Raw genomic sequence first — 23,574 nt, forward strand, 5'->3', positions numbered from 1 at the left:
TGAAATTGTATGTTATTCATTGACTCATAATAAGCGAAAATCACATAATAATAATAAACAACATTTCATGTTATTTTTTAACAAAAATACATTTTTTTAAAAACTTCAATAAATTAGCGTTTTCTCATAACTAAAGTATATTGATTTTTCGATTCAGTTGCATCTTCTCTTAACACTGCACTTAACGAAATGGATAATGTTGTCTCTGAAGAGTATGTAGCAATCCAGTCAAATCCAGTCATTAACATTGCAAGTCGTATTGGTCCATAAACTCTATGAGTGTTGAATATCACTGCATCAAGTCCAAATGGTAGCCCCAAAAACAGTAAACCTCCAGGTTTCAAGGCACATCGTATTTTTTGAATTTCTCTTAAATCTCCATATGGATCAATTGGTTCACCATATTGACCTAATCCAATATATTCTATTGATGAAAATGCCGCTGCAAAATCAAAACTCTCGGAATAATTTTTGAAATTCATCGCAAATTCAACAGGTGTTATTGAATAAACTCGATCTCTGAATCGTTCTTCAATGTCTAACTTGTTGTGCTCAATTGTCAAAATATTACTTGCTCCTGAAAATCAAACTAATTATAGTAATGTGGAAAATTACTTACCATGTTGTAAAGAAAGCACCTCGACCCATGGTATCAAGCTTCCAACAATTACACCGTTTTTATCGTTTAATTCATGTTGTTTCATTGCATAATGTAGTGAAACTAAAATTGTTATGTTCTTTAAAAACTAATTTCATTAAAACTAACTAACCTCCATCAAAACTAAAACTCAAAGCTCCTAAAATTTCAGAGTTCCAAGTCATAAGCTCTGATAATATATCCCATTTTGCAGGTTTTTGTCTTCTTGAATTGTTTCGATAATTCTGAAAATAATATTTTAAATCTGAACATTTATTTGTGCTCGTTACATAGACTAATGTGGAATAATTGTTCATAGTCATTTGATATTGCATCTCTGGTGTTAACCTTCGTGGAGGTGGTTCCATGCTTTGTTTACTGAAAGTTAAATTCCAATTCGTATATATCTGGAAAATATGAAAATGACTTTTAAGATTTCAATAATAATACCTGATCACAAGTTGGTTCCTGTATAAATCGAAGAGTGGGAATCGGAGATGTAACTTGTACAACTTCGTATCCATTTTCTGTGTATAAACCGTTTTCCAGTTCTTCTAGCGTCACATCTTCCTGGTAGATATTTTTTCTTCGAATTTTAGTGTTCCGCAGTCTTTCCTTCAACTTCGATATTCCGTTTGTTGGAGGAAAATCATACCTAGAATTGAACCAATATTTAAATATTCAATGGAAACAATCATAACAAACCACATAGCAAACAAGTAAAACACAGTTGCAACGCTTAGAAGATAAAGTAAAGGGTTTGAGCGAAGTCGTGGCATTTGTGAACGCAAACATATTAGAATAATAAATTCTAAATGGGTGCTAGAGCGAAAAGATTAAGATCACGAGTGAAAACTCTAGTTGGATTACAGAACAAACAAGTAATCGTTGAACTGTGTAAAATGTGTCGTAATTGCAGCAATTACAATATTCTTGTTTATGACAAGATAAGTTGAAAATATCATCTAGTTTATTCATTGTTAACTCATTAGGTGAATTAAATATTATGGGTGTCAATAAGTTTCGGGTCAAACGCACATTTTTTGTTGAAAATAGATTTTTATGAAAATTCGTCAATGTATATTATCAATTTTGAACTTTGCTTTGAAATTATTTTCAATATTTCCTGATAACCTGACGTTTCCCAAGCAGAAGCCATTTTTCAGTCACCTTTTTTTCAAAATTATGCACTTAAAAATATAGAAATTGGGATGCGATTTTATGCCAAACTCAAGTTATGTCTGAAAATATTATTTATTCGTAAGATTTTTGAAATTTCCTCAAATTCACAAAAAAAACACTTGCAACAAAATAGTTATGATTTTGACCGGGAACTCATTACCACGACTGATATAAATTCAAAAATTTAAGATTTTTTGAATAAGAAAAATGTAAGAAAAATTCGTATTAATTAATGTGTGAAATTTCACACATTCTTGGTGAAAATCAACATTTTGAGTTTTGTATATTTAGAAAGTTAGTATTTTTTTCCAATAAGGAACATTATTACTTTGTCAATTCTGCAAATAAATAGAATGCCCCCTGGCAGATTCTCCCCTAATTTTCCGTTTTCTGAGTACGTTTTATTAGAACTAGTAGGACAGGGACGTCCTGACTTTGAGAAACATAATCCCAAGGTACGATGCATGTGTTCTATTGTTTTTGTTTCAAGAATTCACATGATTTCGTGTCAACCAGGGATTAACCAATCATTTATGTTGTTTTATTTTCACATTTTTGCCGTGTGTCTCTGTTGTCTGGGACCTTCAAATCTCAAGTGTTTTTCGGTTTTTGCAAAGAGCTTCTAATACAAACTATTTGGCTCGGTCAGTGTGGTCGGTTTGTCCCAACAAACAGACACACATGCTCACAAATCTTCTTCTTTTTTCTTTCCTCCCCCAGTCAAATTAGATTCCAATTTTCCTAACAAGTCATGATTCTGGTAAAATAGAGAATTCTTTGACTTTTGAATTTCTTCGTTTCCTTCCATTTTTTAGTTTTTTGTAACTTTCATACTACGTTCGTTTTCTTTTTATATACGCTTTTTCAGAAATAATGGCTAGCAGTGGAGGTGAATGGCTTTCAATAGAGGATCTCATGGAAAAGATAAGCAACAAATCAGCTCAAGAGCGTAGGGTGAGTTTTTTCTTCTGAATAAAAAAACAAAAAAAAAGCTTTAAAAAGTGGCACTACTATCAAGTTACATTCATCATCGAATCGAAAAGAAAAGGGACTCTAAAAGCTGGTGGAGGGTCTGGTGGTAGCTCTCAGATTTTATGAGCTCGTGCTGACTGGAGGGCATCTGTTTTCTTGCTGCGACATTGACGTTTTGTATCTAGACGATTGCATATTTCAACTATTCTTATACTTTTTTCTATTTTGAATAATAGGTACAGATAAAAAAGTCTGAAAAGTTCATCGTGATAATTTTTGCTTTAAAATTTGTCTGACAATTCTGATAATTATCTGATAATTAGAATTGTGATCAGATAGTTTAGTTTCATTGAACAAGCTTCAATTCTATTCTGATCTCTATAGACACATTTTGTTTGGTTAAAGTTAATTTTACTTTTGTTTATCTAAATACTATCAAAAGACGTCAAAGGTTAGATCACAATGATTTTTGACCATATATGGAAAGTTTGGTCCGTCAAAGAAGTTTCTTTCGGAAATTGTATTGTCGGAGAATTTCGTCTTTTTTTCTGGTTCACTCACTTCAATTTTATCATCATTTTTGTGGATGTCTGCATTTTTTTTTCCAGTTTTCCATTATTAGTAATCGTTCATAGAAAATTCTAAGATTTAAAAAATGAACTCGTGATGCATCCGGGGTTTTCATCGTCTTCTCGTTCCAAAAAAAACGTTCATTTGCTCTTTGTCATTCCGCCGGCAGACGCTTCTCATTTTTCTTCGTTTCTCCATTCTCTCCATCTCACTTCGAGCCCGTCAGGCATTCGAATCAAATTTTTATTCTTGTTGGAAAGGGGAGAAAAGAGAAAGTGGGAAAGGCGTGAGAATCGATTCGGAAAAGGGTGGAAAAAAGAAGAACAAGGGCGGAAGGATGGAAAAGAAGTGGTTGGGGAGGATGAAAAAGGAGGATGAAAAGAGAAGAAACCCTTCACACAAGAGCAGGGGGCCTCTCTATACTTGCACAACTCATCCTTTTGTGCATTTATGTATTCTCGATGATCTTTGTCACCTTTACCCATTCAAAAACTGTTGAGAGCTTAAAATCTGGAAATCTCCCAATTTTCTGATTTATATGTCTGATTAAAACATACAATTTTATGCTAATTTTCCTATTATTCTTCATGTTCAAAAACTTTTGGAAATTTTAAACTTCAAAGAATTATAATCAATTACATTGTAACTTTTATAACATTTATGTAATTATTGATTAAGTTTTGCAGCTAATAAATAAATAAATAAACCTGTTCAAGACCATAAATTGAAGTAAAAATACAGTTGCCAGTACAATTAGTCAATATAGGAAATATCTCAGTTTTTATTGTTCCCAAACTAAGATTGTTTGGTGTATGTGGCATATCCCTTGTTTGATTATTGTTGCAATATATTCTTTTCAGTCAACTTAAAACAAATACAAGAAAAAGATCCGGTTTTCATGAATATGTCTGACTAGTGAGTAGTGGTTAAGATAACAATCCCACAAGTGCTAAATCATCTTTCAAGATTTTAAATGGCCATTTATTGTTTTTATAAACAGTATATATTTGCATTTATTAACACAACTTTCATATTGGAGCTTCAACCCATAAGTTAAAATCAAACAGCTTCAGGATTAGAAAATTCGAACTTTAAGATATTTCTTGATATCCTCTGACTTTCCATAAAACATTCTGTACTTCATTTCCTTGTTTTTTTTCTCTATAATCTTATAAATTTCAGATGTCACAAGCCAATCATCTCTCCTACTCTGCTCGAATGAGAGGTCGATCCAAACAACCGATTTACTCTTCAGATAAGCGAGCAAAGTTCACTCAGAAGGACAGCCAGAAGTACGTTTGTTTTCCATTAAAAGGCCGAATAGGATCAAGAATAATATTTTTAGATGGATAAGGTTCATCACGGTACTTGGATACATTCTTTCTGTATCATTACCAGCAATTTCATTGAGTGTATACTACATTTACATTTGGGATCCAGGATATATAACTAAGGTAATTTTTTGATACGAAGTCAAGTTTTTAAAAATAAAATAAATAAAAATCAATGTATTTTTTTGCCAATAAACTTTTTCTAATTTTATATTGTTCTAAAATTTATCATTTTAACTGGCAATTCTCATAAAATTCATAGATAGAGAAAATTAAAAAAATGTAGTTGAAGACTTCTCGAATCCAAAAATATTTGTTTTTTTTTTCAGTACCCGGCGGACCCAATTAATAAAACCGTCACCATTCATAAATCTCCAATCTTGTCACAAAAAGTCGAACGAGATCTTCTACCAATGGCTACAACTATCGAACAAAAAGTTGCAGAATCTAAACAAATTGATTTGGCTTCAATATTACAAGATGGTTCGTTATTTATCTTTTTTCACCTATTTGAATAATATTTATTTAGGTTTGAAATCAATGGAATCAAAAGAGAGAACAAGTTCGGACAATGGATGAATATAAAAATAGTCTAATACGATCTCAATAATTATTATTTTACCACCTCTTTCTTCTTTGTTACTGGTAATTCTCTTTCTCTCATTCTTTTTCTTTTAAAATACAATAAGATTTACATAAAGAAAATATTTTTATTATCATTGAAAACATTATTTGCTTGAATGATACATAATAGTCACAAAATTATAAAAAAAAACAAAAACCCGCGAGATTTGACAAAACGTTTTTAATATTATTGCACGTCAGTATTGAAAAAAGAAAATAAAAAATTGATTTCTCGATTGAAACCATAATCTTGATGAGCAAAAATATTAGACGAATTCAATTTTGGAGCTGATGCTTGGAGTTTCACCATCTGGTGTTGAAATTAATTGGGTTTTTGGAAGTTGAAGATCGTCCAGAAGAGACATTTTCTTGTCATTTTCAGAAAAACAGCAACACCACCAGTCACCTGAAATTGAATAAATGAAAAGATTTTCAAGCTGATTTTCGGACAGTCACAGTAGAAAATCGGACTATTAAAGATCATGTCGAGAACAGAAATATATTGCTATCAATATACATAGATAGAGATAGTTTATTGTTTTAAAATAAAAATAGGCACATTATCATTATTTTCAAAGTGCCAATATAGTTTCAAATGATTTGGCTCACCTAGACACTGTCCCATTTCCTTTCTCAGTAGCGGTTGGAAATATGCATAAATTGGTAAACGAGCAGACGAAGCCACAATTGTCAAAAGGGAGATAACATCAACAGAAAGAACGTAGAATGCTATCCAATCTCTGAAATTAGAAATTTAATGGCTTCAAACGTAAATAAGTTGTGTTTCTTACTCGCTAAAAATGGACTCTTTATCTATATATTCCCAGATAGTAATGATGACTGACAACAGGTTGGACATCAGATATGTGCAAACGATGATAACGACAGATTTTGTAGTTGCACGAATTCGGGCTTTCTTCTCCTTCACATTCTGCTTATCATGATCAGCACATTTACTTTTCAAGACATGTTCGCGGAGTTGGAAAAGAAGAAGGCAGTTTACAAGAAGAAGTATGAAGAATGGTGCAAGGATTGTGAAAATGTTACGGAAGTAAAAACGCCAATATTCATTGATCTTTGGGAAATCAAATAGGAGTTGTGAGGGAACAACCGTCCAATAGTTCAGTTCTCCATAACATTCTGGATTGTAAGAAATCTGAAAATAGGTGAAATATTTTAACGCCGTCATTTCTAGTATAACTTACATCGACTTCCTTTACAATTGTTCCCTTGCTCACAACTCCACACATTATTGCAGTAAATGCAAGAAGAGGCCGAAATCTTTGAAGGTACGGTACAAAGAAATGATTGACTGTAATACAATATCGCTCAATTGATGCAAAGCAAATGAGAAAAGTTGAAGAAGTGATTCCGATGTGAGAAACAGTTAGCATTGGAATCATATAATGGACCCAAATAGATTTTAGAAATACGCTGGACGTGAAGTTCACAAGAATCCGAACTGACATCACGGCTATATAAGCAAATGCGATAAAGACGTCAAAAAGGGAAAGTAGCAAAAGGTACAGGTTTGGTGAACGTCTGAAAATTTAGAAATTAAACAAAACATTTTCCAAATTTAAACTAACCGGTGTTGCTTATTTGTGACAAAAACAAAGAATATAAATGTATTGAACACAATTGATATAATGGACACAGTCACTCCAGCAACGACACATAACCAGAATCGTTCCGTGATCAGATAGTCATCCGCCGCCGAGCACGGATTTGTGTAATCAGGTTGCATGATCTGGAAAAATATATTTTAAAAACATTTTTATTGTACGAAGGTTGTTCGAAGGTATGGTCCGTGGGGAGTTTTTATTGAAATAGTCCCTATAGCGCTAACGTGTTCAAAATTTGAAGAAAATTGTCGAAACGTTTCGAATTTTAAAAAATTGCAATCAATTCTGAACACTTTTTTTTGTGAAAACTTTTTTACAGTTTTTTTGTTTAAACGTTTAAAAAAACGCGAGAAACTTTATTTTGATAAATTTTATAAAAATTCAACAGAACGAACGATCGAGAAATTCTCTGGAATTTGTATTCACACTGTGAATGAAAAGCCGTGTGTTAAGTCATTTTTTGCATTCAAATAATTTCTTTTGAAATTTTTTCAATAATCCAGACCAACTCAAGCTTGTTTATACGTTTTTTTGGTTTTAGAACTACGAAAAAGTGATTCGGTGAAAGGAGCCATTTCAGCAAATTTCAAAGTAAGTCTCACATAATTGTGAGCTAGAGTAATTCCACAGATCTCAAAGTAGAGCCAAAAAAATGATGAAGGTGTCAACTAGGAACTTGATCATACTCCAGTTCATTAATCGTATTCAACAATATACATAATTGCGTTTATTTTCTAATTTCCTATTGTGTGTCTTCTTTCTTACCGTGCTGTCATAACTGGAAATATTTTCTGCTTGCGATTCTAACGCTGTCTGATTGCCGATGTCCATTACGAAGAACTCATACACAATGAATTCGATTACCTGAATTACTAAAAAAAATTACTGCGTTGAAAAACAAAATTTTCAGAGAGAATTAGGATACTGGAAATAGGAATCAAACGATTCACATGAGGTATGCTTTCAAAATGATGAAGGTTTTATACTGACTTTTTGAAGTGGCTTCCGTCAATCACAAAAACGAAATGTTGCCAAATCGAGCCAAAATCTCAAAGAGTGACTGGCACACCATTAGTGAAACATTGAAAAAAGTGGGAAAAGTTGGAAGAAAAGTTTGAGATTTTGAAGATAGCAATGGGAGATTGATTGAGAAATTGAAAAAGTTAAGAAGATGGTCACATTGGGATACTAGATATATGTTAGATTCTAAATTCCAATTCACATACTGATTTTCAAAAGGAATTTAAGAATGAGCTGAATAGATAACAAGAAAACCGCAGAAGAAGAATAAAAAATGACATCGATCAAACATCAGACATGCAACCAATTGAGTAAAAACAATCAAGAATTGAATACTGAATCGTCTTAGACGTTGTGGTGTTCTGTGAGTAATTTTTAAGAAGCTTAATGTTTAGGTCTTATAGACTAAATAATTAGGCTTGATACGTATTGTTGTTTAAAACTAATACCTTGGAGACTCGTGGTATCGGAGAATTAATTTATTGCTTATTAATTACTCCGTTTTTGCTTTTCAATCTGAAATACTTTCTGAACTCTGCGGAACTGATCCATTGCTGGTCAATCTATTGAAAGTTATGAAAATAGTCTTTAAACAAATATAAAAATAAAAGAAAACCTGGGTAAGAAATAATTTAATTAAGAATTCCAATTCTCATTGCCATTGGCTTTTGGAATCAGATTGAAGAAGAGCACACCCATCAAATGAAATCTGTGGGCAGACCGCAACCATCTTCTTTCTTTTTCTCATTGATGAGAAGAAATCATTCTAAATTGAAAAATGGATAGATAGGTCAAAAAGGCTCATCAATTATCGAAAAGTCGCACCTTTTGCTCAATCAACACCTCTATAGATGCCGCCTGACATCTTGATTTTCTTTTGATATTAAACTTTGACTGATCAAGAATTGTTCTCAAGGTCAAGGAGATTGATATCAGCTTTGAGATATCTCAGTCACTCAGTATCTCAGTCAGTTGGTTCAATATTCCATTGATTGTTATTTTTATCAAAGAAATCACGTTTGGTTCTTTTTTGTTAATTGTTGTAAAAATTTTTAATACAATTTGAGCATCGAAAAAAATTATTATTACATTACACATGTAATTTTCGTTGGTTTCGTTTTATGCGTTGCACATTTAATATAAAATTCGAGAACACAACCGTAGGGAGGGCAATTTTCGATTTACACGTTAGTTTTCGGGTCATTTGATCTAGAAGAAATATATTTTCAATAGATGCTGCATCTTCTCGACTTCTACGGTACCTCTTCGTATTTTGGAGCCCAAGAGAAAACGAACAACAGGATCACAATGAGGTCCTACTCGTCTGGCGCTCGTGGCGTTCGGTTTACCAGAAAACAAGTAAAATATTCACAGAAATTGGCTGACTAACACATAGAAATGAACATGAACACAAAAAGGTTTAGATGAGCAAATGATTTTTGATGTTTTCATAAGGGTTACTGTATTGTGAGGGCATTATGAGCTAAAGGATCAAGTGAAAAAGAAAATGGATAGGTGGAGCTTCGTTTCGTTTAATCTATTATGATTTATGCAAGTCAGAAGTAAAAAAGAAAAATAGGAGCAAAATATAAGCTCCGCCTAACTTCAAAGCCTTTTTTCTTGGGTGAACTTCAAAATAAAGAAAATTAAAGACAATACATCTGGAAGTTGAAATATTTATAGTATGGCAAATAAATTGAATATTGTTTTTTTTATAGTTTTGTAAAAAAAAAATTAAACATTCTTTAGTAATGTTTAGGAAAAATAGAATTTCAAAAAATCGGTCAGCTATATTAAAACCGCGGTATATTGTTAAAACTAGAATAATTCGGATTTAAACTTCAAAGAGAAGTATGCTATTTAAACTTTTTTGGTCCAAAAGTTGAAACAAGAGCCTACTACTTGTTGACCAGTAATTTGAAAAAAAAGTTGAAAAAGTTGAAAAAGTACGCAGCGACTTCGTTAAGCAAACATCTCCGTGAAGTTTTAATTTCCGCAAGATATGCAACTGGAAAGTGGGAAAAAATAAATAACTAGCTAGAAATAGAGATAATTAGAAATGAAAAGTTAGAAACAATTTATAAAAAAGTTCAAACAGCAAATTAATGTACTCGACATGATCTTTCAAAATGACCTTTGCACTGATGTCTCGAGTTTTAAAGATCCGTAATTGTGAGAGCTTCAACTCAAAAAATCTTGTTACACTCAAAAAAAAGAGATTGGTTTTTTCTCCAACAACGGAAGATTGAAACTAAAAATACGAGGAAAAAAGTTTAAAATTCTGCTCTTACTATACTTCTACAAGCTCTTAGACCATTCATGCTCGTTAGACTGATATTGAAAATACCGGAAGCAGGATGACGTGGAAGAATGGAAAAAAAAGAAAAAGCAAAGAAAATCTCAAAATAGGAGAAAAAGCTTCTATCTCTTCCCCTTTGAATGGAAAATAAAAAATAAAAGGAGACGAAGGTGCAACACCTTTTGAACAAAAGTGATGGTTCCGAGAAGAAGCACGTGTTTTGTGTTTGGAACGACGGAACGTTTGGGGACCAATTAGAACCAAAAGACATTGGAACAAAGGGAAAATACATACTTGAGTTTTGCAATATGATTTAAAAAATTTTTGAAAAAATATCCAGAGAGCACACTTTTTACATCTTCGTTATTTTTTGAACGTGCTGGGAACGCTATAGATATGAATCGCGAGTAAAAACGTTTGCATTTCTGCAGGTTCAAGCCCAATCTTCAGATGTTTAAAAAAATTTAAAAATTATGATCAGAAAAAAAAAACTGAATAAACGCTAATTTTTAACTACAAAAACAGTTCCAAAAATTTCTGAGGTTTTACTATAATATTGTTAGAACTAAACTAGTGGTTTTTAACTATTTACTCACTGGCGCTACTTCAAATACGGGTAGTAAAAAACAAAAGGTGAACATGAAATCTATTTCAAGAAAAATAAACAATCACCACCCCCGAAAAACTGGAAATTTGAATAATTCATTTTCCCGAATCACTTCCGGGAGCGTGAATTCAATCTCTTCAACAAAATCAATTTGAATTTAGATATTTCTGGATGACACCGAATCTCATTGTGTATTCGGTTGCCCCCTTTTTAGAGCAAAAGAATCGAGAAATAGAGAAAAACGAAAAATCCGACAGCCACCAACAGCGTCATCGTTTGTGTTGGTGGGCTGACAATGTGACATGGAATAGATGTCTGAAAAGAATAGAGGTGAATAACTCGATTAGCTAGATGATCTGAAAACGGAAGGAAAGAAAAAGGCATTCATATGAGCGCGTGGAAATCATTAAAATTCTGTGAGTGGACTCAAGAAGAACATACGCTTGGAAACTGAAAGTGGAAGTGAGTAGGTCAAAGAATTCTTTGAACAACAGGAAAATATTCAGGTATGTGAAAGTAGTCTCAAAGTTGTGGTTGGAGTTTAAAAAAAGCTTGACAAGAAAATCCAGAGCAAAATATTTTTAAAAAATTCGAACTTGCTTGCAGGACAGTTAGTTTCTATTGTACCATATTATGTTTTTAAAAGGTTTTATGTGAAAAAAAAGTAATTTCTCATGCACATTATGTTTAGTAGCCCTCCAATTAAAAGGAAGATGCAAAATTAAAAGTGTCGCAGAAAACAATTCACAAAATTGGTTTTCGAAGGTTATACTGATATAATATTAAAATTCAAATTCTTCTAGTTCCTAGACGATTACATTGAATATTTAATGAATATATTTTGATGGAACAAATTTTAATCAGTTGAATAAATAGGTAGTGATCATTATTCAATCATCTTCTAATAACAAATTGTCAACATTGAAAATGCGACTGATTGAAAAATAAGACACGCTCATTGTGAGATGATCAATTTGAAAATGCATGAATACTCGTTTGGAGGATGGCATGTGGAAATGAAATGAAATGTTATTTTCAAGCTATATCTTCAGGATTGTGGAATGAAATTTCTGAGGATTCATAGTTGTATATGACGTGGATAGGTGACATTGAAACATTTTGCAAGGGTGATGATGAATGATGTGAGGTCACATCACTGTGCACCATCGAAAAACAAAATGTTGCATGAACAAAGAAATGAAATTCAGTTTTGGGGTAGAAGGGCAATTTAGACGGATATAGAACAAGAGGACAAGACATCGGTAATTCAGTAAACGGAATGGAAGAAAAAAAAAGATTTTAGGTTGAGGAAGAGAATTAAAGAAAAGGCCTCAGAGATTGGAGCAATCTAGGTACTGGGCATTGAGCTCGTTTTTTGGTTTTTCTACAAACCCAAATTATATTATTCTTTTGGAAGTTCCCACGGAGCCCAGAGAAGAAACATCTAGCCTTGAGCAACTTGCAACTTTTTTGAACTTTTAAAGAACGGTGAGAAACCTCAAACATTGGCTGCTGAAAATATGGGATGTAAACAAATTGGGATCATAAATTCCAAAATAGTTAAGAAATCAACGCGACTTCTAATTCACATTTCTAATCAATATAACGAATATTTTTAAGTGGAAAAATTGAATCGCTAACAAAGATTTCTTGAAAAAATTCACCTGGAAGTTGTCCAAGTGTGTTACATGTGAACAAATTTCAGAAACTTACAATTTGCATCTCCTCTTTTCGGTTGGTCGCTTTTGCAAAATAGTTTTTCGCCTTTCAGAAATCAAAATTAGCCCAAAAAGCGTTTTCAGCACACCGAGCAGATATTCCTATGTTCATAAAAAGAAGAAAACATTTTATTTCTTTCTTCTACCAGTAGCATTTTCTATTTTACTTTTTTGCTTCAAAATTAAACAATTTTTAGATGTATCATTATCACCACGTAATTGCGAAAAAAAAACACAAAGCTCCCCACTTCAGAAATATTGAAGAATATCTAGTTAACTGTGAACTTTAATTTTTTGAAAAAAAATTTCAATCAAAATGTTGTTTAAAGGGTGAAAATTCAAAGACAAGTTATGAAAGTCAGAATAAGGTTTAATCTTAAACTTTAAAGAGGAAACTAGAAAATTGAAATAAATTTCTACATGTTTTCAATCCAAATTTTATGAATGAATTTTCATGATTCATCTTGAAAATCCCCTAATATTTTTTAAAGTGAAAAACAGACTCATATTATCTTGTGAAATATTATTGCTATTTGATTTTCTCTATGAAATAACTGCATTTTTGAAGAAATTCAATTCTGATTGGATCCACTAAACTCATTCATTTTACCATTCCTTTTTTTTTTGAAATTTTGTGTATGTGTTCGTCCTTCTTCCTCTTATTCATTTGAATGGAAGCAGAATGAAAAGAAAAATGAAGCCCGAAGACCGGGAAACACATGCAAATGGTGAACAAATAAGAAAGAGATCAAATCTAGGGATAAAGTGGTTTTTTTGCAAAATTCGTCTTAAAATTTTGTAGACCATTATTAATTTAGATCCGAATATAAGAGTTCAAGTTGAGTAAAAAAGGTTATGTCGTAAAAAATGGAAGCAATCAAGGAGATTTGTCGGAAAAACGAGCGGACCTCCCCTCCTTCCTTCCTTGACTCAGATGTCTTGATGCTCGTTGAGCACTGGCTCAGGAGGGCAAAAAGTTTGAGGAGCCATTATGAGAAGTCGCCATATATCCTTTTTTACCCAGATTTGTCTCTGCTTTTATCATAAGTGTTGTTCGCTTTGTTGGAAGATTGAAGGATATCGGATAAAGTGAGAAGAATGATGGAAGGGTAAGAAGATGAAGAAAGAATGAAAGTAAGTAAGTCGCATGAAACAAACATGAGTTTTATTTACAACATCTATTCAGAATGATGAGAAGAACTGGGAAAAGCTTTTTGAGTTGAGATTCATATTACTTAATGGCAAACATTTATGGTTACTCAAGACAACAAATCGAATGGGGCTCATCATTAAAGTAAAAAAACATCTTCTCAATAATTTGATCAAGTTTCAATAATTCCATTAAGAACAAGTTGTTACTTCTTCAAGTAGAAGATCAACTACCCAGGGAGGATGCAATAACTATTTTTAATTTTAAATATACTTTTATATTCGTTTAATGAAATAGCGTGTTCTTGTCTATCCAACACATTTAACACATTTTCGAAACTTCAGAGTTTCGAAGAATGTAGACTTTCTTGCCAAAGACCTATGATTTTTTTTGAAGGAGCAACCACCGTATAACACAAATGGGTATACGAATTTTTAACGTTATTTTCATTACAGTTTCAAAAATCACTTTTTCTGTACCACGTTAATTGGTTTCCTCGCATCCTCTACTCCTCCTTCATTAAACCATACATATATTTTGAATTTGCAGGCAATTCAAGAAAGGAATGATTTTCTTCAAATAATTATATTGCCCCCGACTGTTTCCAATTGGAAAAGGACAATCCCTTAGTATCTTTAATGACGTGATAGTATAAATCACGTCACTGAAAGCTTCAAGCCCAAAATATGAAAAACGGGCGGTGCAAAAGTGAAAGTGTCGGCGCACTTTTCGGGTCATAATTTACACTCAATCTCTGGAGGAAACAGGGGAGGGCTCACCGCAAAAGGATAGGTTTTCTTTAAGAACAAAGAGCAATAAGGCTTCAGTTCACAAAAAAGAAGGAATGCGTTGGTGTTGGTGGTGATAAAGGGGAACAAAGAATTTCAATATCACTTGACACATTTTTTGCTGTTTCAAGAGGATAAGAAAGGGATAATGATCGAGAAACACGAAGAGGTGAGCACAGTGAAAACGCAAAAGATTGATGGATGAGTGACTGGTGGTGAGTGCAAAAACGACTGATATTTTTGAAATTCATGATGATCGGAAGATAAGAAAGATCGAAAGATTCGAATATTTCGAGGAAAATGAGAGATAAAAAGAGAAGGTGTCAAAGTCACCAATCACATCGGTTTGACAATTGGTCACAGTGGCGGTGGTTGTGAGTATAAGGGTCAGATTGATGAAAAGATTACTTAAAAATAGAATCTAGGAGCTTCTCCGTCAGATAAACATTCGGTAATAAGTTAGATGAGTTTAGGTCTCTTATAATTTAGCTTTCGATTCGAGAATGATTATCCATTTGTACTGGATATGAAAAAGCGTTATTACCACAAAATAAAAAAATAAAACAACTGAAAAAGTGTTCAAAATAATGAATTTCAAGCTACCTAAACATTTGGAGTATATTAACGAATTTGCTTTAATAAATCAGGTGCTGATTAAGTACATATCCCGACTTTGAGCTAAAAAGTAATTCAACAAACTTGCCGAACAGAATGAGAAAGTATTCCAAACCGGATTTTGGTTCGAAATTAAAAAAAAACTTCGAATATCAAGCTAAAATGCGTTCTCCGAAAAAAAACATGTCGTCATGGAAAACCAAAAAATTACATTTTTCCCGCAGCGAAGTGAGATATATTCCACTAAAAAATGAAAGCAACACAACATAGTGCATCTATTTATTCCCCTCATCAGCTTTGTCTCAAAATAAAGGGAGCACACGCATTTAATTATACCAATGATTATTAGATTTCAGTGCCTACATGTGCGAAGTAAAATCTAAATGAATAGATCTGAATAGAGGAATAAAAACCGAAAGTATCTGAAAAATAAAGATTTTATTCTCGCAGCTGTTGTCCTCATTCCTTCATTGTTTCAACCTACTTGATTACACTTTTTAGTGCACTCTCTCAGATTATATAGATTTTGTTTCACACTTTTGTGAGTTTCTTTCTAACTTTTCGCATTGTTGTATCATGTTTCAAAAGACAATAATAAGAAAGTTGAAACATTTCAATAAACACATTGATTTGAAAAACTAGCAACAACAAAATCAAATTTTTTTGATCTGGCAGAGTTGGATCTAAATAAATCTCTGTAAACTGTTGCTTTTACTCAACATTTTTTTGTAGGTTGTCTGCTATTGTCTGCTAGAATAAGTTAAATGTTAAAATGTTTAGTCTGCGACGTTGTCCAAAGAAAAATGCAAAAACATTATTTGAAGAATTAGAAACAAAAAGGTAGACTAATAAAATATTACTATGAATAGACATTCAAACATTTCAAAAATTTTAATGACCGGGATCCTGTTACCTACATAAGCTATTGGCAAAATAAAGTAGGAATTTTAAATGACCATAAGGGATTTAGTAGTAAAAAACCAAATATCGGTGTTCTTATAGGTTTGTGGAACATATTTCACTCGTTTCTTTTATTGCACTCTAAGTGAGATAACACTTTTTTCTTTACACATCACCCTCTCGTCAGTGATTTATTGCAAGTCAAGAGCTATTGCGTGTGATCATGTGCATCTTCAACAAAATAGTCATATAACTTTATGATTTTGAAACTGAACGTTCAATTGTTTAATATATGTAGTAAATTATTCCTTCAATTTGCCAATCAAATGCTCTTGAAGTTTTTGTTCCACGATTTTCCAAGCAATGCCATGAGATACAACAAATGGTAGAACTGTTGTTACGTCCTGGAAAAATAATTGTTGGGAAACAACGTTGAAATAACATTTACACAATGTCCAAGTTTTACTGTTTTGTGTGATCTGCATTAAAAAATTAGAATGAACTTGAAACAAATAATGCAAAATTTTTTAAAAAAAATTTTTATCTAAAAAATTGCCGTTGGTTTTTGCATAAATCAATATTAAAATTTTGATAACCAGCTTATATGTAGTAACTAAAAACAAGGCTTACCTTTCCTGCATATCGAAGAATTGCTAATCCTCCAGGGTGTTGGTTGAAATATGGAGTCATATTATAAACCTGAAGAAGACATTCATCATTAAATAATACCAAAATTCAGATGTTCAGAAATGTTCTAATTTTTCTATAATTTCATTCATTTCAAAATCAACAATAAAAGTTCAATTAAACGATAATTTGCAAACCATGGGATTTATGAAATATCCAATGGAATACTTTAAACTTCAATATTTTGTATTTTTAAAACCGCAAAAAGTACCTTGTCTCTGAACAAAAGCCACAGATCATCGTGAGTGCAATGTTGTTCCACTTGACTTCTTGTATATTCTTTCAGATTATCTTCAGTTTTTGCAGTCATTCTTCTACTCAAATCGAGAAAAGAAATAAAAGAGGATCAATGAATGGAGAGGTTGCTATGAGAGCACAAGTTGAGAATAAAAATACGTGAGAGAACGGAAGCGACGTCTGGTCTTGGCATCTTGGTTCAATGAATAATTCAGCGTATTTGAATTTGAGACGAGATAGCGTTTCCGTAAGAAGCCAAGTGCACATTTTTATTCATTTTATAAACGTGGTATGCTTTATTAGTCCTTTGGTTATAGCATAACCATCTATCAAGATCTCAGTAAGAAATTATGTAGTCCGACATGTTCAAATTTGAGAAATTTGAAAAATCTTTTTAACATGTGAAGAAGCATGGAAATTGTTTTCTAATGTAATAAAACACTAACTTTTAAAGGGGTTGAGAAAAAACCCGAATTTAAACAAATTTTACGAATTTTTGTGAGCATATGTTGAAGATATTAGAAAAAATTATGGAAAAACACTTCATTTTAGTTTACATACAATGAAAGGTAGTGCATACCCGTTTCTTTTCAAATTGATAACAGGTTCAAAATTAGTAAAAATTATTATTATTATTCATCCAGCACAATCCACAAGTATATGCACAATAGTAATGACGAGCTTGCATTGAGTAGAACGGATTAACACAAAAACCATTCCATGCATACGCGGCACAACTGTAAATTAGAAAAAAAAACGAATAAAAATTAGAAAAACCACATCCATGGCTTATTGTTATTTGAATTTGAGTAGGGGTAGTAATTTTTGTTTTTATTCGTGTACCAGTTATTGAAACTATTGTAATTATTATTGAAAAAGTTAGAGCCAAAAGGCGATGCATTATTATTATTACAATCGTGACATGTGAATTTACAATTACTCCTAATTTTTTTACTTCGACACATGCCGAAAAACTTGTAAAAGTCGCAGCTGAAAATGAGAGAACTTTTGAAAATATTTGGAATTTAAACTTACTTCGGATGTAAATCCTGGCAACTGTTAACAATCGGTGCAAATGTTGTGTATGTTGCTGAGACATCAACAGATGGAGTTACAGCACGATACTCAAGAACAGCTTTTGTACTAGCATATCGATTGAATAAAATTATTGGAACTAGTGAGCCAGTTGAACGATGCACAGTGTTTTGGTCTGCAGAAGAGCAGTACCTGGAAAAAATACTCGTACATATACATATGTTAAAGTTGAGGAAATGGTAGTTATTTCATTGTAGCAAAAATAATTTTCGAAATCTGTTTCTGAGAATGAAGTGTTCCCAAGGCCTCACCGACCAATACTGGGCAATTAATTGAAAGCCTATATGATATCATTAATTTTCAACAAATTTTGTTCAAAAAATCTATAATTTAATTGATAACTAACCTGTAACCTGTCAACTTCTGGTCCTTGTGAGTCTTTATTTCGACTCCTCCAAAAATGCATCCATCAATTGTAACAGTTGTTAATCCTGATATTCTAATCTCTACCGCTTGATTATCTGGTGCTTTCACCCAATAATTACACATTGTATGGTTATCACGAAGTGTTGGAAGTCCATCTCCAATTGTGTTTGTTAATGTTTGCCATGTAGTCGTGGCAGTTACACTGTCACCACATCCAGGAGGCTGGAAAGGTAAAGATGACCCATTTGATAAAGCAGTTCACAACTAACTCTTTGGTCACAAAGTATACCTCCGTATCCCGATGGACAAATGCAAATGGCACAGTTTCTGGGACTTGGAAAACCACCATTTTTGCATTGAGCAGAGGAGGCAGCCGGACAAAGCTCTGAATAAACGTATTTTTATTTTACATTTTGGAAATAAAACCTTTGCATTTGTAATGCTCATTCATCATGGAAATATCATAAAATCCAACAAAATCCGATCCCATAGTATCTTGATATTCAGTATCCCGTGCAATCATTGTTGCCTTGTCATTTGAAGAAGCACTCGTTGCACCATATTGCATAATTGATCCATAATCATAAGGCATTCCATAGTTGAAATTTGTGTTTGATGTTTCTTTGTCAAATTGTTCGACGTATGAAGGCTGTAACCAACCCATTGAAATTAAATTAAATTCCATTAAACTCTATAACTTACATCAATATTCGCATAGTTGATTGAAATATAATTATCTCTGTCGTATCTAGATTGTGTATGAAAGAATCCAAGAGCATGTCCCAACTCGTGAGCAGCTGTTCCAAACTAAATTTTTCATTTGTTTAGTCAGTAAACCGGTTGAATTCAAACCTCTTCACATCCCGTTCCAAGTGACAAATCCTGAACTCCACTGATTCTGCCAACATATGAGTAGCACCCCTGTCCCTTGAATACACGAATTCGATTGATAGCTTCAAACATCATTATTCAGATTTTTCTCAAAAATCTGCTGGCTTACCTGTGCTACTCTGCATTATATTGATGCAAGTTACATTCTGCCAGAACGCGACTGCCTGTTCGAACGCTTTCACAATTTTCGGCGCTGAACATTTTCAATATAGTCTTTCGACAAATTCTACCAGTCTTCCCATAAAAACAATTCGAAACTGAATGAAATCACTTACTTGCCGTTCTATCGTAGTAATAATAGACAGATGATCCCCATGTAGTAGATGGATAGTAACGGTCTCTAAAATAAAAATAAATGGGATCATAGAATATTCAATTACTCGTATCAAAAATTGTACCAACCTTGACAAGTTTAAAATTTTTGCACATATTTTTTATACTCACCGATAAGCTTGTCTTCTTGCTCGCGATGCTGTCGATACAGTAGTTTCATCGCGGGCTTCCAGGATAGTTGCAATTTGATCACTATCAATTTTCAGTTATTTTAAAATTCAAGTTGTTTATCAACTTACTCTGTCAAAACCATGTCACCCTGATACAAAATATCATTTAATCCAGCTGCTTTGTTTACCTGATGCAATGTGTCACCTTCCATTTTTACCCTGTCTCGAGGCTTCTCGCGTAGTGGTTTTTGCTGAAACTTCACATTTATAAACTTATGAAAAAAATTGAAAAGCTTACTTGTTCCGTTGCTCCATTTTCTTGATTTGTTCCCGCATTTTGATAGTTTCTGGCTGGCATTGCTTGTAGCTTTGCGGACCAATTTTGTCGAAGTGATTTGAGAGCATTTCTCATTCGAGATAAATTTGTTCTAGGAAACGTCTAAAAATTTAGAACTCTTCAAGTGGTAGAAATGTTTAAAAATAAACAAATACCTTTTCAAGTTCAGCATCACTTATTGCCGAAGAAGATATCGTATCAATATTCAGTTTATTTTGATTTAACGCCTGATTAACGTCAATCTGTGAAACCGCGAGATGCGTGAATAAACTATAAAATAACAGTTGCAATATCATGCTCTTTTGACTGTTCACCATCAAAATGACGGTTAAAAAACAGTCAGGTAGGACGGCGATGTCGTTGACGATAAAATAGTGATTCAATTCTGTATTGGCAAGTGATGTGAAAATGCGAAATAAAGCGGATTACAATCAAACCAGAAGGGAAAAGACTGTTTCAGTTGGGGGTGATGAACTTTCGAAACAGAGGTGAAAAACGGAGAAAAAGTTGAGTCACAAAATCTCTATGCAAATTTTTGCTAGAATTTTTTTTAGTGTCGAAAATTGGAAATTATCTGAAAATAACAGGTTGGGAAGGTTCTTGGAAGTTTGAATTTTCATCTGATTGTTCAAATAGGTCAGCAACGTGAACTCGTTAGTGCGGTGCCACCCCATGAAAAATTAAGCTTCAAGGAAATTGTTTTTTCTTGAAAAATACAGGCGTGCTACAAAGTTTCAAAATGTCAATGAATCTGTCAGCAATTAGTTGCAAATGTTGCTTAATTGAAAATGAATCAAATGAAAAAAAAACTACGGGAATTCGTCGAGTACAACTCATTCCACTTGGTCGAGGCATTTCTTCAATTGCCGTTCTCGAATGTCGTCAAAGTTCCGCTCCAAATTCTTCTTGGATCTTGTATGATAAATTAAGATTTGAAGCTTTCCTTGACATGGCATATGTTCAAAGTTTACAGACTAATGGTCGATAGACATCAAAAATAAAATCAGTTCCGTTTTGAGTTCGACTAGAGTGAAAATAAGGTCATCACAGTACATGTTCATAAAATCGTATTATTTTGTTCGTCCATATTGTTTCGAAAATCACCTGTTACAAAACCTAAAAGTTTCTTTTTCAAAATTAAATTTCAGTTGGTTTTTTTTAAATTTCACACCAACTTTTTTCTAATAACCAGTCAACAAATAAAAAAGTTTTGAAAAATTGAAAAGTAACCTATTTTAAAAACATATTTGCACGCGGATGTGAAGTTGATAGTTATCAGTTATTTCTTTGAGGAAATTTTCTTTTTCTTCTCCGACCCCCGGAATTTTTTTGAATCTAGGTTTGAACGGTAAAGCGTTTGCTGGTACTAAATTGTTTGTTTTTTTTCAAAATTTATTGTCATCATCCGCTTTCTTTAATCCCAGCACTATGACATTCAACATAAAATTTGTGTCCCAAAGCTGTAGGGTTTCAAAAATAAGTGATGTTTTCGTTTTGTATTTGTTTCAGATTGATGCGAAATATTTTATTGACTGGAACTAGACGAGGATTGTTGAGCAGAAGTTGTTGTAGATGGAGAAGCTACTGGCGGATAAACTGTTGTAATATCATTTGAGAAGACTGATTCACTTGATATTCCACGAAGACTTGAAGATTCTGGATCCTCGGGATCCTGAGAACAACATACTTTCAAAACGAACAAAGTGAATTTAAAACTCCTTACCAAAAAATTATCGCTAATCATCAACAGTGTATTTTTTCTTTCTTCTGCATCCCCATTTTCTCTTTCACATTTTCGACTATTCTTTGAGCAAAAAGAGACAATCATCGCGCAGGAAATGAGAAAAATGACTATAACACATATCATATTGGGAAATGAGTTTTTCAAACAATTGTTGCTCCTTTTCAAGTTCATACTTAGAACAGACACGTGAACTTGCGGATTGTTACCGGAAATTAATTTTTGGTTTATATTTATATATTCACAGTGCATTTTTCCAAAGAATTTCCACGGGAATACAATTTTGCTCATTAAACTTTCAAGTATTATAAAAAATTATGAACCGATTTTCAGTAGGAGTAATGTAACATGACAGTTAGCTGGAGTTCAGTCCAAAAACATTTTTATTAAGATCAACTTTCTGCAATTTTTTCCAAGTTTCTCCATTAATTTCCAAGTTTCCCCATTAAGCTCACAAAACTTCCTAATATTGTGTTCACACATTGAACCCGTTGTCCGAACAGCTGCCTCAAAATTATGAAACCATAGACAAACACGTGGGCAGGGAATTGTGAGTAACATGAAATTATAATGAAAATTATGCCATAACAAACTTTTATTCGTGACTAAATCTTCATACTTTTTTATTCTAAATGCTATCTTCCTAGTTCCTTGTTAAAACATTAGCCAGCAAAGCATGTGCCACTTTATTTTCCACCGAATATTTCTGCGTTTTGATGTTTGTTATTTGATTTCTTTTTAATTTTGGTTGTCAGAGTATTATGCATTGAATACGTTAAAATTATTTATCGCTGTAAGATCAGCTACAGAATCGTCAAAATTTGTTTATATTGTTCCAGAAGTAAACTATTTTTCAGATATCTCATTTTTTGTTTATGTTATCAAATTTGCTTTAAATACTCTGACACGTTCGTTTTCAGTTTGCTTTCAACTTAAAAACAATTTTGATTGGTTTTTTTGGTGAATAATTATTCCCAATTCTAAGAAATATATTGACTAAGACTGTTGAAATATTTTACTTTTCTCACGTCAGTAATATCTGGATGTGAGAACCTGTAGCAAACACTATACTAGAAATTTATAGCTTTATGAAGTTTGGACTGACTGTTGATCTCTTCAAATATAGATTTCCTTCAAAGATGGAGCCTTGTTAATGAAGAAATTGCTTGAAACATGCTTATATAAAGCCACAATGACCAAACATCATTGGTACAAAAATTAAGAAAAAAAGAAACTTTTTTTCGAAAATTGATTGAATCTCAGTGTTCTTCTAATTCTTATTTGAATTATCGCTCTGAATCTATATTTGTTGTGTTCTAACGGAAATTTATCAGCATTCTAATTAAATAACAAGAACAACTAGGAAGTCTAAATTTTGGAATCTCTGATCACAAATTATTGTGACCTGTTGTTCCCAAAACTTGTTTTCAGAAACAACTCCGATCTTGTAGAAGAGTTTGATTTTTGAACTCATGCTCTTCGTTTAGGATCTTAGGTTCCAGACTGATCTTCAAAAAACAACCAGGCAACGGAAATTATTGCAACTGGACTGTGATCGTTGTGAACTTTCAATTTTTGGCATTTCCCTTTTTTCTCAAAAGTACAAACGACGACTACCTTGTCACCCAGTAGTTATTAGTAGTACATGTCTACTTTTTCATTCCCATGCACAATCTTTTACGCTTTGAAAGGTTTCACAAAGAATCTAATCCATTTTTCTTTTACGTGTAATTAAGTAT

At 32.7% G+C, this 23,574-nt stretch overlaps 6 protein-coding genes and 6 non-coding genes across 13 annotated transcripts; 3 read left to right on the forward strand and 9 right to left on the reverse strand.

Annotated features, from left to right (window-relative positions):
- Positions 1 to 53: 53 nt before the first annotated feature.
- On the reverse strand, positions 54 to 1,416 carry F32D8.8 (Methyltransferase type 11 domain-containing protein; the record flags this gene model as incomplete). Its single annotated transcript, NM_073380.3, has 6 exons — positions 54 to 577; positions 620 to 721; positions 771 to 882; positions 928 to 1,044; positions 1,088 to 1,292; positions 1,343 to 1,416. The coding sequence occupies 6 exons, from the start codon at positions 1,414 to 1,416 to the stop codon at positions 114 to 116; spliced, it is 1,074 nt and encodes a 357-aa protein (NP_505781.2). The 3' UTR covers positions 54 to 113.
- A 1,265-nt stretch (positions 1,417 to 2,681) lies between these two features.
- F32D8.15 (Anti-sigma factor) lies at positions 2,682 to 5,405 on the forward strand. Its single transcript, NM_001129464.5, has 5 exons — positions 2,682 to 2,773; positions 4,544 to 4,653; positions 4,707 to 4,815; positions 5,022 to 5,175; positions 5,222 to 5,405. The coding sequence occupies exons 1-5, from the start codon at positions 2,693 to 2,695 to the stop codon at positions 5,269 to 5,271; spliced, it is 504 nt and encodes a 167-aa protein (NP_001122936.1). The 5' UTR covers positions 2,682 to 2,692; the 3' UTR covers positions 5,272 to 5,405.
- On the forward strand, positions 2,819 to 2,963 carry F32D8.16. Its single transcript, NR_069380.1, has one exon. It is a non-coding gene; the product is annotated as an Unclassified non-coding RNA F32D8.16 (non-coding RNA).
- F32D8.17 lies at positions 3,528 to 3,671 on the reverse strand. Its single transcript, NR_069381.1, has one exon. It is a non-coding gene; the product is annotated as an Unclassified non-coding RNA F32D8.17 (non-coding RNA).
- On the reverse strand, positions 5,394 to 7,805 carry zzz-1 (G-protein coupled receptors family 1 profile domain-containing protein). The gene is made up of 6 exons (NM_073382.6): positions 7,707 to 7,805; positions 6,906 to 7,066; positions 6,522 to 6,858; positions 6,108 to 6,472; positions 5,926 to 6,056; positions 5,394 to 5,722 (listed from the first exon to the last, which is right to left on the reverse strand). Exons 1-6 carry the CDS (start codon positions 7,770 to 7,772, stop codon positions 5,583 to 5,585), a joined length of 1,200 nt encoding a protein of 399 aa, NP_505783.1. The 5' UTR covers positions 7,773 to 7,805; the 3' UTR covers positions 5,394 to 5,582.
- A 5,751-nt stretch (positions 7,806 to 13,556) lies between these two features.
- F58B4.9 lies at positions 13,557 to 13,771 on the reverse strand. The gene has a single exon (NR_069382.1). It is a non-coding gene; the product is annotated as an Unclassified non-coding RNA F58B4.9 (non-coding RNA).
- A 367-nt stretch (positions 13,772 to 14,138) lies between these two features.
- On the reverse strand, positions 14,139 to 14,285 carry F58B4.10. Its single transcript, NR_069383.1, has one exon. It is a non-coding gene; the product is annotated as an Unclassified non-coding RNA F58B4.10 (non-coding RNA).
- Positions 14,286 to 14,576: 291 nt separating this feature from the next.
- On the forward strand, positions 14,577 to 14,762 carry F58B4.11. Its single transcript, NR_069384.1, has one exon. It is a non-coding gene; the product is annotated as an Unclassified non-coding RNA F58B4.11 (non-coding RNA).
- A 921-nt stretch (positions 14,763 to 15,683) lies between these two features.
- On the reverse strand, positions 15,684 to 15,704 carry 21ur-11578. The gene has a single exon (NR_069385.1).
- Positions 15,705 to 16,225: 521 nt separating this feature from the next.
- Positions 16,226 to 17,107, reverse strand: F58B4.2 (Cytochrome b5 heme-binding domain-containing protein). The gene is made up of 3 exons (NM_001392602.1): positions 16,937 to 17,107; positions 16,669 to 16,737; positions 16,226 to 16,442 (listed from the first exon to the last, which is right to left on the reverse strand). Exons 1-3 carry the CDS (start codon positions 17,033 to 17,035, stop codon positions 16,341 to 16,343), a joined length of 270 nt encoding a protein of 89 aa, NP_001379137.1. The 5' UTR covers positions 17,036 to 17,107; the 3' UTR covers positions 16,226 to 16,340.
- A 383-nt stretch (positions 17,108 to 17,490) lies between these two features.
- On the reverse strand, positions 17,491 to 20,481 carry nas-31 (Zinc metalloproteinase nas-31). 2 transcript variants are annotated; one of them, NM_001028822.4, is made up of 13 exons: positions 20,250 to 20,481; positions 20,056 to 20,196; positions 19,887 to 20,008; positions 19,759 to 19,839; positions 19,590 to 19,654; positions 19,424 to 19,507; positions 19,276 to 19,376; positions 19,126 to 19,230; positions 18,850 to 19,072; positions 18,693 to 18,808; positions 18,404 to 18,645; positions 17,998 to 18,189; positions 17,491 to 17,699 (listed from the first exon to the last, which is right to left on the reverse strand). In NM_001028822.4, the coding sequence occupies exons 1-13, from the start codon at positions 20,388 to 20,390 to the stop codon at positions 17,576 to 17,578; spliced, it is 1,737 nt and encodes a 578-aa protein (NP_001023993.1). In that variant the 5' UTR covers positions 20,391 to 20,481; the 3' UTR covers positions 17,491 to 17,575. The 2 variants fall into 2 exon arrangements, with proteins under 2 accessions (NP_001023993.1, NP_001023994.1); NM_001028823.6 differs by having other exon boundaries at positions 17,491 to 17,952; positions 20,250 to 20,459.
- A 1,132-nt stretch (positions 20,482 to 21,613) lies between these two features.
- On the reverse strand, positions 21,614 to 21,963 carry F58B4.7 (uncharacterized protein). The gene is made up of 2 exons (NM_001129490.4): positions 21,818 to 21,963; positions 21,614 to 21,766 (listed from the first exon to the last, which is right to left on the reverse strand). The coding sequence occupies exons 1-2, from the start codon at positions 21,959 to 21,961 to the stop codon at positions 21,620 to 21,622; spliced, it is 291 nt and encodes a 96-aa protein (NP_001122962.2). The 5' UTR covers positions 21,962 to 21,963; the 3' UTR covers positions 21,614 to 21,619.
- Positions 21,964 to 23,574: the final 1,611 nt, after the last annotated feature.

The sequence above is a fragment of the Caenorhabditis elegans genome, chromosome V, assembly GCF_000002985.6.
Source record: "Caenorhabditis elegans chromosome V".
NCBI lineage: Eukaryota > Metazoa > Nematoda > Chromadorea > Rhabditida > Rhabditidae > Caenorhabditis > Caenorhabditis elegans.

Excerpts from the sequence above, each read along its gene's own strand:
- F32D8.15 (NM_001129464.5), top strand. The coding sequence starts at position 2,693 with ATGGCTAGCAGTGGAGGTGAATGGCTTTCAATAGAGGATCTCATGGAA. Across the intron at positions 2,774-4,543 it reads AATCAGCTCAAGAGCGTAGG|ATGTCACAAGCCAATCATCT; the intron begins GTGAGTTTTTTC and ends TATAAATTTCAG. Across the intron at positions 4,816-5,021 it reads ATCCAGGATATATAACTAAG|TACCCGGCGGACCCAATTAA; the intron begins GTAATTTTTTGA and ends TTTTTTTTTCAG.
- zzz-1 (NM_073382.6), bottom strand. The coding sequence starts at position 7,772 with ATGGACATCGGCAATCAGACAGCGTTAGAATCGCAAGCAGAAAATATT. Across the intron at positions 6,473-6,521 it reads CAATTGTAAAGGAAGTCGAT|ATTTCTTACAATCCAGAATG; the intron begins GTAAGTTATACT and ends ACCTATTTTCAG. Across the intron at positions 6,057-6,107 it reads AAAGAGTCCATTTTTAGCGA|AGATTGGATAGCATTCTACG; the intron begins GTAAGAAACACA and ends TTCTAATTTCAG.
- F58B4.2 (NM_001392602.1), bottom strand. The coding sequence starts at position 17,035 with ATGACTGCAAAAACTGAAGATAATCTGAAAGAATATACAAGAAGTCAA. Across the intron at positions 16,738-16,936 it reads GGCTTTTGTTCAGAGACAAG|GTTTATAATATGACTCCATA; the intron begins GTACTTTTTGCG and ends TGTCTTCTTCAG. Across the intron at positions 16,443-16,668 it reads TTCTTCGATATGCAGGAAAG|GACGTAACAACAGTTCTACC; the intron begins GTAAGCCTTGTT and ends TTATTTTTCCAG.
- nas-31 (NM_001028823.6), bottom strand. The coding sequence starts at position 20,390 with ATGATATTGCAACTGTTATTTTATAGTTTATTCACGCATCTCGCGGTT. Across the intron at positions 19,655-19,758 it reads GCAAGAAGACAAGCTTATCG|AGACCGTTACTATCCATCTA; the intron begins GTGAGTATAAAA and ends TTTTTATTTTAG. Across the intron at positions 19,073-19,125 it reads TCAACTATGCGAATATTGAT|CCTTCATACGTCGAACAATT; the intron begins GTAAGTTATAGA and ends GGTTGGTTACAG.
- F58B4.7 (NM_001129490.4), bottom strand. The coding sequence starts at position 21,961 with ATGATATGTGTTATAGTCATTTTTCTCATTTCCTGCGCGATGATTGTC. Across the intron at positions 21,767-21,817 it reads TGATTAGCGATAATTTTTTG|GATCCCGAGGATCCAGAATC; the intron begins GTAAGGAGTTTT and ends TGTTGTTCTCAG.